The 15,023-nt window shown below is 34.2% G+C and overlaps 2 protein-coding genes across 7 annotated transcripts in view; both read left to right on the top strand.

Annotated features, from left to right (window-relative positions):
* snu (ABC-type transporter snustorr) overlaps nucleotides 1–5,957 on the top strand; it is a 112,423-nt gene extending 106,466 nt beyond the window's left edge. For all 5 annotated transcript variants that reach the window (XM_075294672.1, XM_075294683.1, XM_075294667.1 and 2 more), the window contains exons 7-13: nucleotides 301–393; nucleotides 578–763; nucleotides 841–1,039; nucleotides 1,113–1,362; nucleotides 1,466–1,526; nucleotides 3,922–4,253; nucleotides 4,318–5,957. In XM_075294672.1, the coding sequence (XP_075150787.1) occupies nucleotides 301–393; nucleotides 578–763; nucleotides 841–1,039; nucleotides 1,113–1,362; nucleotides 1,466–1,526; nucleotides 3,922–4,253; nucleotides 4,318–4,492 (1,296 nt within the window). In that variant the 3' untranslated portion in view covers nucleotides 4,493–5,957. The remainder of the gene's footprint in view (nucleotides 1–300; nucleotides 394–577; nucleotides 764–840; nucleotides 1,040–1,112; nucleotides 1,363–1,465; nucleotides 1,527–3,921; nucleotides 4,254–4,317) is intronic.
* Nucleotides 5,958–11,567: 5,610 nt separating this feature from the next.
* htt (huntingtin) overlaps nucleotides 11,568–15,023 on the top strand; it is a 152,649-nt gene continuing 149,193 nt past the window's right edge. For both annotated transcript variants that reach the window (XM_075294654.1, XM_075294652.1), the window contains exons 1-2: nucleotides 11,568–11,746; nucleotides 11,823–12,080. In XM_075294654.1, coding sequence (XP_075150769.1) covers nucleotides 11,679–11,746; nucleotides 11,823–12,080 — 326 coding nt within the window. In that variant the 5' untranslated portion in view covers nucleotides 11,568–11,678. The remainder of the gene's footprint in view (nucleotides 11,747–11,822; nucleotides 12,081–15,023) is intronic.

Here is a 15,023-nt window from a genome sequence, read left to right as displayed (position 1 = left end):
ATTTTCTCCAAACATAATATTTCTATGAACTAAAATAAAGTTAAATTGGCTTTAGTGAAATAGAGAGTTCACTTTTTTTTTTGAGTGTATCTAGTACAAAACAAAATACTACAAAATACTTACCATAAAACAAGTTTTTAGTTAATTTATTTTATTTTATGATATACATACCTAAAAATATATTTTCCAAAAAAAAAAATATTACATTATATAATAGCATGTGGGAATAATATGTTTTATATAAAATTTAAACTTATTGTATATTTAAACTTATCTATATGTATTTTTTACCTTTAATAGCTTAATCAAGAACCCTATGAACGTCCACCATCCAAAAAGAATAACCCTAATGATGAGGAAAGTTGTCAAGATTGCTACGCCAATTTGTGTAATGTAAGTTTAAAAACAATAATAAAAACAATTATTAAAACATCTAAAAATATAGTATGTTCAATATCCTATCTCAATTAAATTTACTTACCCCTTTGTACGTGATGCGTTACATTAACTTCTCTTCTTTTTGGGTTTTTCTGTTTGCTTCTCCCCAAAAAAAAAAAAAAATACAAAACAATTCAAGGTTACATCGAAGGGCAAAATTAAAGCTCTGCTTAACAAAAACATGTTACGTATGTGGCGTAATGTTGGTGTGATGCTGTTCATCTTTGCCTTACCGGTCATGCAGGTTATTCTATTCTGTCTGGCAATTGGTCGCGATCCCACTGGTTTGAATCTGGCTATCGTAAATGGTGAAATGAATAATACGGTATGATGATAACACATCCATGTCTCATGCATTCGGAATTCGGCATCTGTATGCGTTTATTCTATGCTTTATTCTAGGAAAATTGTTATTGGGATGATGGCTGCCATTTCACCAATTTGGGCTGTCGCTACTTGAAACATTTAAATCATAGTGTGGATAAAACATTTTACACGGACATTGAAGATGCCAAGGAAGCGGTACGACTGGGTAATGCCTGGGGTGCTATATACATAACGGAAAATTTCACTGATGCATTTACAGCTAGAGCTGCCTTGGGTATGTATCTCCCTGGGGTAATGGGTATTTCATTTTTATAGATTTTCGGTTTTTGTTGTTGTTCATTTCTTAGGACGCGATTCTGATGACGAGACCATAGATCAATCGGAAATTAAAGTTTGGCTGGATATGTCGAATCAACAAATTGGTGTTATGTTGAATCGTGATATTATGTTGGCCTATCGTGATTTTGCCATGGGTCTTTTGGAGCAGTGTGGCAATAATCCCAAATTGGGTGATGTTCCGATACAATTCAAGGAACCCATCTATGGTACCATGAATCCATCATTTACAGACTTTGTGGCTCCTGGTGTTATATTAACGTGAGTTGGATTGGTCATATAGATGTGTATATGCAATTTATTAATCATTTTTTTTTAAATTATTTTGTTCTATATATTTCTTTCATACCCTTCTCTTATTTAGCATTGTATTCTTCTTGGCTGTCGCCCTGACTTCTTCAGCTTTGATTATTGAACGTACAGAGGTAAGTGAGGGGAAAGTGAACTTTAAAGCTTTGATTTCATTATATCGAAAAACACAATATCAAAAATAGATCAAGTAAAACGGTCCCATAAAAACTTAGCCCCTTCAAAAATATTTCAAGAGGAATTAGCGAATATCGTATAGGACCTTCTCGTCTAATAGCCCATTCACATTAGACTCGAAATCTACTAAAAGTGGAATATGAAAAGGAATATGATCCCCTCGAACAATGTTGTTTTTGGACAGGAAACATGTAACATGTTTGTATTCTTCTCCGGGGACGGCAAGGACTTAGCATTCGGTCGGAAAGTTGATAGCTACCGATTTCTGGGTTTCAAAAGATGTAATCTAAATCGACAACCTGAAGAAGTGTAAATTGTCGATATTGGATCGACTAAATGGATGAAATATCATAACAATTTATCGATTTAAACCTCATACCTTGTCACCATTGAGTTTGCGACGTTGTTCTGTTTTCAAACTAAAAAGCCATCCCATGACCACAAATAACACTCGTCGCGACGATCCATGCTCACAATGGACTGAATAGTCTAAGTGAGCCTGACCGTGGTGCAATGGTTAGCATGCCCGCCTTGCGTACAAATGAATCGTGGGTCCAATTCCAGTTTCGACCGAATACCAAACAATTTTCCAGTGATGGATAATCCCCTCTCAGTAATGCTAGTGAAATTTCTGAGTGTTTCAAAGCTTTTCTAAGTGGTTTCGCCGCAATGTGAAACGTTTTTCGGACTCGACTATAAAAAGGAGGTCACCTGTCATTGAACCAAACATAGAATAGGACAACACTCAGTGATCTACTATCACTACTATCACCACTGGGATATGATAGTGGACTGAATAGTCTAAGTGAGACTGAAAAATTGGGCTGCCACTATACCGAACCTAACTTAGATCTCAAGAAAAAATATTTGTCCATGTATTTATCGCACTACCCTCGTGATATGAACATCATTTAATGCACTTTACAGACTATCAGTTATTCCGGACGGAATGCCAGTGTTTGTAAAGAATCTTACAGTGTGTCGCATCGATACGACTTGTCGGCAATGACTAAATAATCGGTTAATGTGTTATCAATCGCATAAATATGCAGCGATATCGATTATGCCTTCGGACTTAACTTATAATGTGCACAATATATGGGATACGTTCGACACGAGCACTGTCGTCCGGAATAACTGATAGTTTGTAAAGCGCAAGTAGAAGGCATCGACAATTTTACTCACGCATACTGTCGGAGTCAGATATGTCCCATGGCATAGCAAAGAATGCAGACGGGCTCTATTTTATTCTCATTAAAAGAGAAAATTCTATATATTGCCGATTCTACTTACAAACAAGTACTACAATTCTGGAATATTCAGGCATTGTGATCTGGGATCGGAAATAGTATGATGCAGGGATGGTGTACCTTATCGGCGACAAACGTGATCCATTCACTCAACATGAGCCAAAAAAAAAATAGTACTGCCCTGCCAACATTTTTTGAATTTGGGGGCGCTTCTGAGAATCCCCACTACGTCGAAAACAGTCGTATACGATATCCAAAACTCCTCGGAAAAGCGCCGTCACTATTGAGAAGTTGTACCACGCCAAGTTACTACAAAAAAGTATCGCATGAGTGCAATTATTAGGAGCCCTTCTGGATACATTTAGAAGGACGTCAATAAGAGCCCCTTCAAACAATCAGACAAAGTGCATTTTAAGATAGTTGTAAAAGAATCATTGTGGTCAAGTAAAACACGAGTGTTTAGATGTTTATTAATTTAATGAAACATTTATAAATTCTCATAAATATAACATTTATACAACTATCACATCACATTTAACACATTTTTATGCATTAATAAGAGATTGATGTTGAGTTACAAGTTGTAAGTTAAATGTTGTAGCGTCTATCAGCCAGAACTTTTATTCCCAATGGAGGCAGCGTGTCTGGAAAAATATTTGAAAAACTATCACTTTATTCCATTTGGAAAGTCAAAAATTGTTCACCAATTTACTTTTCACAATTTTAAGCGTAATAACTATGTCTTCAGCACTTTATTTTCGTTTTCATTGAAATAAATTATAATAAGCCAGTTGCGCTTGGTGTTTCACAAAATATAAAATGGCTCTTGTAACAATAGTGATGGCAAAATACTTTCATGCGAATAGTGATGGCAAAATACTATCACAGTTGGCGATTGTTGCAGTGTCACTTACGAGTCTGTGGTAGCGATGAGGATGAAATGGAACATTGAAATGCTGGCAGGGTGAAGATTTCAAAATGAAGATTATTTGCCCTGTAGAAATCCGTTCCTGTTATATATAAAAAAATAAACCTTAATAGTCGTTACACTTAATACTCTATATAATCATTATTATTTGTGCAGGGTCTTTTGGATCGTTCCTGGGTCGCTGGTGTTTCACCCGGAGAAATTCTCTTTTCTCATGTGGTCACACAATTTGTTGTCATGTGTGGTCAAACGACATTGGTGCTGGTCTTCATGTTGGTAGTTTTTGGTGTTACCAATAATGGTGATTTGATATGGGTCATTGTTCTGACACTTCTGCAAGGTTTATGTGGTATGTGCTTCGGTTTCCTTATATCAGCTGTGTGTGAGCTGGAACGTAATGCCATTCAATTGGCCTTGGGTTCATTCTATCCAACACTGCTGCTGTCCGGTGTCATATGGCCCATTGAGGGTATGCCCATAGTGTTAAAGTAAGTTGATCAATATTTAAATGTCTGCTATAAGGTGTAGCTGTTAATCGTCGTTATTTTTCAGATACATATCCCTGTTCCTGCCTTTGACATTGGCCACATCATCTTTGCGCTCGGTATTGACACGAGGATGGGAGATTGCCGAAACTGAAGTGTATACCGGTTTCCTGAGTACATTAGCTTGGATATTAGGTTTCTTGGTCATCACCCTACTGGTGCTGCGTTCAAAACGAGGTTAAGGCCAATGTTTTGTGCTGGAGTTAAAAAGAGCTCAGAAATACATAGACCTGATAGGAAGGCTTTTGTGGACTGTATTTTTTTATATTTGGCAAATCCATTGTTTGTTTTTGTCTGTTTTTTTTTTTTCTTAAAGTAAATGTAAATTTTCGATTTCAAGATTTTCTATGGTTTTCAAGTCTAGTTCTCATTTACTAAAAGCCTATTAAATTGTTCTACTCTCTTTTCTCATTCTCTCTCCATCTCCTTCTCTCTGATACAAAAGCCTTAAAGTTTGTAAAAAGTTTTACGTTTAAACCTAAACCTAAAGAATATTTAGTATAATTGTTTAATATAATTAAGTTAACAAGTCCTAATGTTTATGGCAATTAAAGAACAAGCCAAGGAAAAACAGATGAGCCAACAGAAGATGATGAAATCATTGTCCTGTTACGACCATTGGTTTTTGTGTTTTAAGTAGATTTAGGTTAAGGTGCATTGTGTAATTTCTTTTGTTTAGTTTTGATGTTGACATATCCTCTAAGGGGGTGGTCATCTCATTTTCTTCCCAAAAGGGGAAGTGCAACTCATTTTTAGTATCATTCATCCAATATTTAAGCATCACGAACAAAACACAAAAAAAAAAAAAAAAACGTTCAACAAAAAAAGTCACAAGAAATCAAGGAATCCATTTAAATTAGAACCAGTTCATGTTTTTTTTTACAAATTATGGTTAAGGTTTTCTTTTGTTTTATATGTGTAAGGCAAATTGTAAATACATATAACCTAAATATTTTCAAAACAAAAAAGGAAAATAATTTCACCTTTAAATTCTTTTTCGAAGTTGGATCGCAAAGAGCCTGAGGCCTTTTTTCTATCCAAATACTAATAATACTTTCTTTATTCGAATCCCTAAAGATTTTTATAGAATTTTTCCAAAATGCTCTTAACGTTTGGTTTCCTCTTCCCTATTAACACTTCAATGGACTGTGATTAGTGTTTCTCTCTCCTGTATCCTCTGTCATCATATCGATTCTCTTTTCACTTACTTTAATATTATTATTATTATTATATTTTAGATTATTCCCATATAGAAAGAAAGTTTTATAATTCTCTATATATATATACATTGTAAAAACAGGAAAAACATTTAAAATTAGTGTTTTTTTGGTCTAATATTGTGGGGGCTTGATTTTGTAGTTGCAGTAATCCTTAAGTTTCTCATACGAATTCGACATCACCACAAGTGATGTTACTTTCTTCTTTTTAAGTTTTTCATTTCCAAAAATCGGTCATATGTAGTTATCTTTCCACATTATATATGTATGCTTAACTATATTAAAGAAAATTTTGTAAATTTATTAAATGTATATCGAAATGTAAAATGCAACATATATAAGTATATATACAATATAAATTGAGCTTTTTACAATAAAGATTTTTATGAAAAAATTAATAATTGAAAAATTTACACGTATCTAAAATAAATTGTTTCAATGTTAGATTGAATTGCATGAATTTAATATTTTTGTTTTGCATGAGTTTGTAGAATTCCAGTAGTAGATTCCGCACTATGTACGTCCGTCTGTTGAAACAACCCTAACTTCCGAACGAAACAAGGTATTTATATGGTAGCTCTCTCCATATTGGCAGAGCCACCATCATCCTCTCATAATCAAGCAGAAATTAGTCTACATCGGTCCATAATTATTATAGTTATATATACAACCCCATATAAGTCGATACCCAGATTTGACTTCTGAAGCTTCTCGCAGGAGTAAATTTCGTCCGATCCTCTTGAAACATCGTCAACAAATATTCCATCCGGTTGAAATGTTTCGATCGTCGAATAATCAAGAACTAAAAGAGGCTTATATAGATATATATTCTGCCTTGAAGACAATTTAGGCTGTCCATTACATCTCTTTTAAAGAGAACATGTTCTCTTTTTGTGTTCGTATCTTTTTGTTCACTCTCTTTTTTTGGTGCCGTATTTTTATGTCCAACAGTGCTCTTTATGTACTCTATTTCAAAAAAAATCCTAGATTGATGGAATTTTATTTATTTAGTAGGAATTCGCCACTAATTGTTTACTGGGTTAAATCTGTTGACAAATTAAAGGCCGGAACACAATTGCGAGCACAATTAGAAATATATGTAATTGAACGTACGACGTAAATCGCCAATACGTTGTCGTCGTCCATTTATTTTGTTTATTTTTTAAGGAAGTGTGATTCTTTTTGTTTTTTATTGTTTTATTATATATTTATTTCGTTGTTTCTATCATTAGAAACTATTATTATTTTAATTTTAACATCAATAAAATTATTAATTATTTAATAAAGAATTTTTTTATTGTAAACTCTTTTTTAGTTAAAATGTTTTCTTTTTTTAAAGCGAAAGTTCTCTTTTGAAAATTATCCATATGGAAACCCTAAGACAATTTTATGAAATAAAACTACACGTAGCCATCGGCAACTGTTACCACAACCTAAGTAAAGTGTTTAGTACGACTTTGTACGCAATACTAGGTTCGACCTGGTCGAACGGTAGTATAGACTTTTTAAACATATACATTTAATTTTTGTTTCATAAAACATATAGGTTTTTTGTAAAACAATTGCATTTTTGGCTTTTTAGTTATCAGCCAAGGCAGATTTAGTAAGGTAGCTTTAGTATTACAAAAACAAAAATGTCAGTCGCCATATTGAAACTTTGATTGTCAGTCAAATTGATTTAAATTTCTCACTTGTTGAACAATGTGACAACTTCTCACAAAGTTTATATTATTTATAATGGATTATTAAAGAAAAGTAATCGTGAAAAACTGGCGATTTTAGCGGCTAAACTCGAACTTAATACTCACCTTTAAATCAGAAATAAATTTCCAAATAAATCTTATTGTTGCAAATTTTATTATATCTTTATGGGGATTATTCCCCAATGCAGAAATTGAAAATGTTTATTTTCTGTGAAATAAATTATTAAAGAATCGTAAAAGTGCAAAAATGGCAAATAAATTGCGGTAATGTCAACTTACCGCGCCTTTATGTCCAAATATTTCAAGTAGCTTTGCTATTTTACATAAAGCGGATTCGAATTATTTACAATTACGTAAGTATATATAAATAAGAGATAATATTGCAATATTTTTTTATCCTTTCAACATTCAGAATAAAAATATTGTCTTAAGGTCAGTATTAAGTTGACATTATAGGTGGGTATTAAGTTCGAGTTTAGCCGCTAAAATCGATAAAGTGAACACTAATGCCCATATTCATAATAATTTACTCACAGTTTATCGAAGGAATTTGTATGGCAATAGTAGGTTTAAAGTTTACGTCAACTATTATGAATTTGGGGATAAATCTGTAAATCCATTTTAAGGAATACACACTTTGTGAAAATTTGCTTTGGGATATTCCCCATCAAGTTATAATGTAATCTGCAACAAATATGTATAATTTTATGACTTTTTTACTGATCTAGTTTTCACTTTAGTGAAAATTAGCGGCTAAACTCGAACTTAATACTCACCTTAAAATTGTAAAAGGTATAATAGTGAACAATTTTTGACTTTCCAAATGGAATAAAGTGATAGTTATACCCTAAACCACATAGTGGTCAGGGTATAATAATCGGCCAAAAAATGTGCTTACCAGAAATATTGATTTTAGACCGCATAAAATATATACCGATCGACTCAGAATCACCTCCTGAGTCGATATAGCGCTTGGTGTCCGTCCGTCCGTCTGTCCATGTATTAGTTGTTTACAGGATACCGGTCGCAATTTTGTTGAAATTTGGTACAGGAGTTTTTTGGGAACAATGACGAACGCTATTGAATTTGGAAGAAATCGGATCAAATTTAGATATAGCTCCCATATATATGTAACGCCCGATATCGACAAATGGGGTCACGTTGCGTTTGTTTTCAAACGGATCGTCACCAAATTTTGCAAAAGGTAATCTTTTTCATCGTTCTTCAAGTCTGCAAAATTTCATCTAAATCGGTTCAGATTTAGATATAGCTCCCATGTATATGTATCGCCCGATTTTCCCAAATTTGGCCATAAAAACCTTATTTATTAAGCGATCTTACTAAAACTTGGCTTGCTCTAATCTTTTATGGTACTGACAATATATTCCAAAAATAATCGAAATCGGTTCAGAGTTAGATATAGCTCCCATATATATGTATCGCCCGATTTTGCCAAATTTGGCCGTAGAAACCTTATTTAACAACCGATAGTGCTCAAAGTTGGCTAAATATAATCTTCTATAGCTCTAACTGTATGTGCGAAATTTCATCGAAATCGGTTCAGATTTAGATATAGCTCCCATATATATGTATCGCCCGATTTTGCCAATTTTTGCCGTAAAACCCTTATTTATCAACCGATCATACTCAAAGTTGGCTACATGTAATCTTCTATAGCTCTAACTGTATGTGCGAAATTTCATCGAAATCGGTTCAGATTTAGATATAGCTCCCATATATATGTATCGCCCGATTTTGCCAAATTTGGCCGTAAAACCCTTATTTATCAAACGATCGTAACCTAGGTTGGCTAAATGTAATCTTCTATAGCACTAACTGTTCGTGCAAAATTTCATCGAAATCGGTTCAAATTTAGATATAGCTCCCATATATATTTATCGCCCGATTTTGAAAAATTTGCCCCTAATAACCTTATTTTTGACCCTAGGGGCCTCATTTATTAACTGATCGTACTCAAATTTTACATAAAGTGACCTTCTGTAGTATCAATCATACCTGCAAAATATTATACAAATTGGTTCAGATTTAGATATAGGTCCCATATATATGCATCGCTCGATTTTGTCATATTTGACCATAATACTCTTATTTATTAACCTATGTTATTCAAATTTCAATTTGATGTACTAGCTGATCGTATTTAGACTCGCATGTAGCTCTTACATAAATCTATTGTCCTATTTGCAGAAATTTGGATTTATTACCCACAACTAATTGACCGATTTCCTCTTTTTTAATAATGGACTCAATATTAGTGGCATACTAACTCTTTTGGTGCAATATAAACTATAGCTCCTAATATTAGACATTTCTGCTCAGATTGTGACAAGACACATGTACCCCCCAAAATCTATCCCAATGATACCCCATAAATGCTTATGTTTACTAATTCAGTGGGGGTGGTTTGGGGTATAATATAGTCGGCCCCGCCCGACTTTCTACTTTACTCACTTGTTTTTCAAATATTTTTCCTGACACGCTGCCTCCATTGGGAAGCACTAGCTGATAGACGCTACAACATGTAACTTGCAACTTGTAACTCAACATCAATCTTTTATTAATGCATAAAAATATGTTAAATGCGATGTGATAGTTGTGTAAATGTTATAAAGGGTGATTTGTTAAGAGCTTGATAACTTTTTTTTTTTAAAAAACGCATAAAATTTGCAAAATCTCATCGGTTCTTTATTTGAAACGTTAGATTGGTCCATGACATTTACTTTTTGAAGATAATTTCATTTAAATGTTGACCGCGGCTGCGTCTTAGGTGGTCCATTCGGAAAGTCCAATTTTGGGCAACTTTTTCGAGCATTTCGGCCGGAATAGCCCGAATTTCTTCGGAAATGTTGTCTTCCAAAGCTGGAATAGTTGCTGGCTTATTTCTGTAGACTTTAGACTTGACGTAGCCCCACAAAAAATAGTCTAAAGGCGTCAAATCGCATGATCTTGGTGGCCAACTTACCGGTCCATTTCTTGAGATGAATTGTTCTCCGAAGTTTTCCCTCAAAATGGCCATAGAATCGCGAGCTGTGTGGCATGTAGCGCCATCTTGTTGAAACCACATGTCAACCAAGTTCAGTTCTTCCATTTTTGGCAACAAAAAGTTTGTTAGCATCGAACGATAGCGATCGCCATTCACCGTAACGTTGCGTCCAACAGCATCTTTGAAAAAATACGGTCCAATGATTCCACCAGCGTACAAACCACACCAAACAGTGCATTTTTCGGGATGCATGGGCAGTTCTTGAACGGCTTCTGGTTGCTCTTCACTCCAAATGCGGCAATTTTGCTTATTTACGTAGCCATTCAACCAGAAATGAGCCTCATCGCTGAACAAAATTTGTCGATAAAAAAGCGGATTTTCTGCCAACTTTTCTAGGGCCCATTCACTGAAAATTCGACGTTGTGGCAGATCGTAAGTCTATTCATGATGAAATGTCAAAGCATACTGAGCATCTTTCTCTTTGACACCATGTCTGAAATCCCACGTGATCTGTCAAATACTAATGCATGAAAATCCTAACCTCAAAAGAATCACCCTTTATTTATGAGAATTTCTTTTTTTTCCTTTTTTATTTGTTTTACTTGGCCATAATGATTTTTTTACAACTATCTTAAAATGCACTTTCTCTGATTGTTTAAAGGGGCTCTTATTGGCGTCCTTCTAAATGTATCCAGAAGGGCACCTAATAATTGCACTCATGCGATACTTTTTTGTAGTAACTTGGCGTGGTACAACTTCTAAATAGTAACTGCGCTTTTCGGAGGAGTTTTGGATATCGTATACGACTATTTTCGACGTAGTGGGAATTCTCAGAAGCGCCCCAAATTCAAAAAATTTTGGCAGGGTATATATGATTTTCCATTATATATTGTTAGGGTAGTATAGATAGGGGGCTATAGCCCCCCTGGTTAAAAATGTATAGATACGGCAATGGGTAGAATGAAGATAATAAAAAAAAAAATATAAAAAGCAAAAACGTGATAATAATACATCATACACATTAGGCTCGAAATCTATTAAAAGTGGAGTCGAAATCCCTCATTTATAAGGTAAATGGCAGTTGAAATCTAGTTAAAGTGGAAGTGTAATGTGTGTAATTGATTGTTTTGGGGAAAACTTTTTTTGGTCTTTGATTTCAGGATTATGAAATTTTAAAATATAAACAAAATATATTTTATGAATTGTTTTGACAGCACTACCTATTTCCAATCGAAAAGGTGGCAACTATACATATGTTCGTATCAGATGGCATCTATGCCTCTCAGCTGAGTTAATGAAGCAACAGCTGATTAGACAACAGCTGCGAACACAAAATAGAGGAACAAAAGAAGACAATTCATAGCAATTCTAATATTTTACAATTGAATATATAATTGTTTTCGCTTGATAATGCTAGAATTTGTGTAATCCATAATAGCTAATCATGGATAAAACCAATATCGTAAATACTTTTACGGAAGTTGTGGACCAATTAAGAAACACGGAATGCAGGTAGGAAATTTGCGAAATATTGATGTCATATTTTCATGGTTCATCATTTAATTCTTGTTCCCGACTTTAAATGTAGCCAAAAAGAGAAAATTTCGTGTTTTCAACGGATTGCAGAATGTATTATCTCACCGGCGATGCATGGCCATATCAATTATTCCACATTCTGTAGTAAAGCTGTTAATATTCTGTTGCTGTTTTGCGAAGATCTAGACTCTACATGCCGGATTCATGCTGAGGAAAATCTCAATAAGATTTTCCGGGTTCTGGAGAAGTCAAGGGTCCATCGTATTCTAATGGATCTTTATGGAGAAATTAAAAGGAATGGAAATCAAAGGTATGTGTTAATAACATCGTCATTGACTACTAGGTATGATTAACGTGAATGGGCGGTGTATGGTGTAGTTTGTGTGCTTCATGTTTGTATGCAGTGTTATTAGCATTGCGGAATATGACTTTTGGTAGGCTACGAAGGAAATTGTTTAAGACATTGTTATTTTTGTTTTTTTTTTTTGTAACCGCAAGTGTTTTTTAATCGTACGTGTATTTGTAGTACTAGAGTGCAATAACTCAAAAATATAAGATATGTTAATACCGAAAAGTGCAATTTCAATTGTTGGTGAAATCAAACATTTAGCAGTATAAAAGTATAGTACAGAGAAAAAAAAAATATATCCACAATGTTTCCAATTAAAAAATATTAAAAATAAAAACTTAATTAATAAAAATTTTAAAGGAGACAACCTTTTAATAGAATTAAAAAATAAGAAATTTTTTGGAAAATAAAATATTAATTTTTACAAAACAAATGAGCAACATTGTAAATTTGTCTGTAATCAACGTCAAATTTGCGTTGGTTTCACCACACCTTCCAATTCACCATCAAATCACATCCATTTTAGTAACAGAGCTCATGTTCGATAGGGTTGGTACCCAGCACTAGTGGTCCTCCCTAAATGGACGTATATGAGACCAAGTAGGTCTTACAAAAGGTATTATGTTCTACGACCTACTCGTATGGATGTTGAACAAGGTCATGAGTCGTTAAAAGTTGTTTGTACATTCATTTCGTGAATGTACATGAGTTTCTACCACACATTCGTGAATGTGCGTGAATAAAGATTTGTCCTCGTGTTGGTGAAAATTCACTCACGCGCACACCTCTAGTTTATATTGCTATTGAGACTAATGGCCAGTTTCTCATCCTCCTATTAATTTTAACCGGAGGATAGACCTCCGGTTAGTAAAATTTTTGTATGGGATCAGCTGTCTTATCGACACGATAAATAATAACAAGACATTGAGAAAGTGGCCCTAAGACTTTGAACTTTGAGCAAAACATAACCATATGCACGAGTTTTACCCGTTCTAGTCTTTTGTTTTTGTTATTAGTAATATTAACAACTTAAATTTTAAATTTAATTTCATGAAAAAATTAACAAAAAGAGATCGGAAAATATAAGTGAGTATGGAATAGTAAAGCAATTTCAATTAATAATTAAAATATATGAAAAAAGAAAAACGAGATCACAACAAAATCCATAGGTGTATTTGAAATTGTATTTGGCATTGTCAATCTACTTTTTGCGCCAAATTTCAGCGTTGCCTAACACTTTATGACAAAAACATGTAAGGAAAGTAGCATACTATTTTATACCCTGCAACACCTTGTGGATCCGTATTTTCGATTCCATCTCTAATCCTTCATGTTTGTTGTTTTCTATATATAAGGGTTTATATTCCCCAATTTTTTTAGATTTCTACAATATCTCTTAGCTTAAAATTTAAATCGGCTAATGCCCTGCACAATATGGAAAATTTTAAATCTACAGCTAGGTTCATATAATACGTCTATGCTTTTTCGCAAATGTGCATTTATGTTTTATCAGTTGATAGATATGTATTAAAGGTAACATAAGAAAATTTGATTTCGATTAATTTTTATAATTTTTCGGCAAAGCAGTGGCGATTTTACAAGGAAAATAAGGAAAATATAAAGGGTGATTTGTTAAGAGCTTGATAACTTTTTTTTTTTAAAAAACGCATAAAATTTGCAAAATCTCATCGGTTCTTTATTTGAAACGTTAGATTGGTCCATGACATTTACTTTTTGAAGATAATTTCATTTAAATGTTGACCGCGGCTGCGTCTTAGGTGGTCCATTCGGAAAGTCCAATTTTGGGCAACTTTTTCGAGCATTTCGGCCGGAATAGCCCGAATTTCTTCGGAAATGTTGTCTTCCAAAGCTGGAATAGTTGCTGGCTTATTTCTGTAGACTTTAGACTTGACGTAGCCCCACAAAAAATAGTCTAAAGGCGTCAAATCGCATGATCTTGGTGGCCAACTTACCGGTCCATTTCTTGAGATGAATTGTTCTCCGAAGTTTTCCCTCAAAATGGCCATAGAATCGCGAGCTGTGTGGCATGTAGCGCCATCTTGTTGAAACCACATGTCAACCAAGTTCAGTTCTTCCATTTTTGGCAACAAAAAGTTTGTTAGCATCGAACGATAGCGATCGCCATTCACCGTAACGTTGCGTCCAACAGCATCTTTGAAAAAATACGGTCCAATGATTCCACCAGCGTACAAACCACACCAAACAGTGCATTTTTCGGGATGCATGGGCAGTTCTTGAACGGCTTCTGGTTGCTCTTCACTCCAAATGCGGCAATTTTGCTTATTTACGTAGCCATTCAACCAGAAATGAGCCTCATCGCTGAACAAAATTTGTCGATAAAAAAGCGGATTTTCTGCCACTGATTTTGGTAATAAAATTCAATGATTTCCAAGCGTTGCTCGTTAGTAAGTCTATTCATGATGAAATGTCAAAGCATACTGAGCATCTTTCTCTTTGACACCATGTCTGAAATCCCACGTGATCTGTCAAATACTAATGCATGAAAATCCTAACCTCAAAAGAATCACCCTTTAGTTTGGCAATATTAGCCCAATTCGAAGTAACATTAATATGGGAGCTATATCTAAATCTGAACCGATTTCAATAAAATTTATCATACTCGTCGATACTATGTATTGTACTCCTTGTGCAAAATTTCAAGCAAATCAGGGTAAAACTCTGGCATTTGGGACCATGTAAAAGCATATCGGGCGAAAGGTATATATGGGAGCTGTATTTAAATCTGTACCGATTTCTTCCAAAATCAATAGGGTTCTATTCTGAGCCACAACAAAAACTTGTGGCAAATTTGAAGTCGATTGGACTAAAACTGCGACCATGGATTTGATTAAAAAATTTTTTTCACAGACAGACAAACTGCTC

This window comes from Haematobia irritans, chromosome 1 (genome assembly GCF_050003625.1).
Source record: "Haematobia irritans isolate KBUSLIRL chromosome 1, ASM5000362v1, whole genome shotgun sequence".
In the NCBI taxonomy this organism is placed as follows: Eukaryota; Metazoa; Arthropoda; class Insecta; order Diptera; family Muscidae; genus Haematobia; species Haematobia irritans.
Note: the sequence above shows the minus strand (reverse complement) of the source record. Positions and strands in the feature narration are given on the sequence as shown.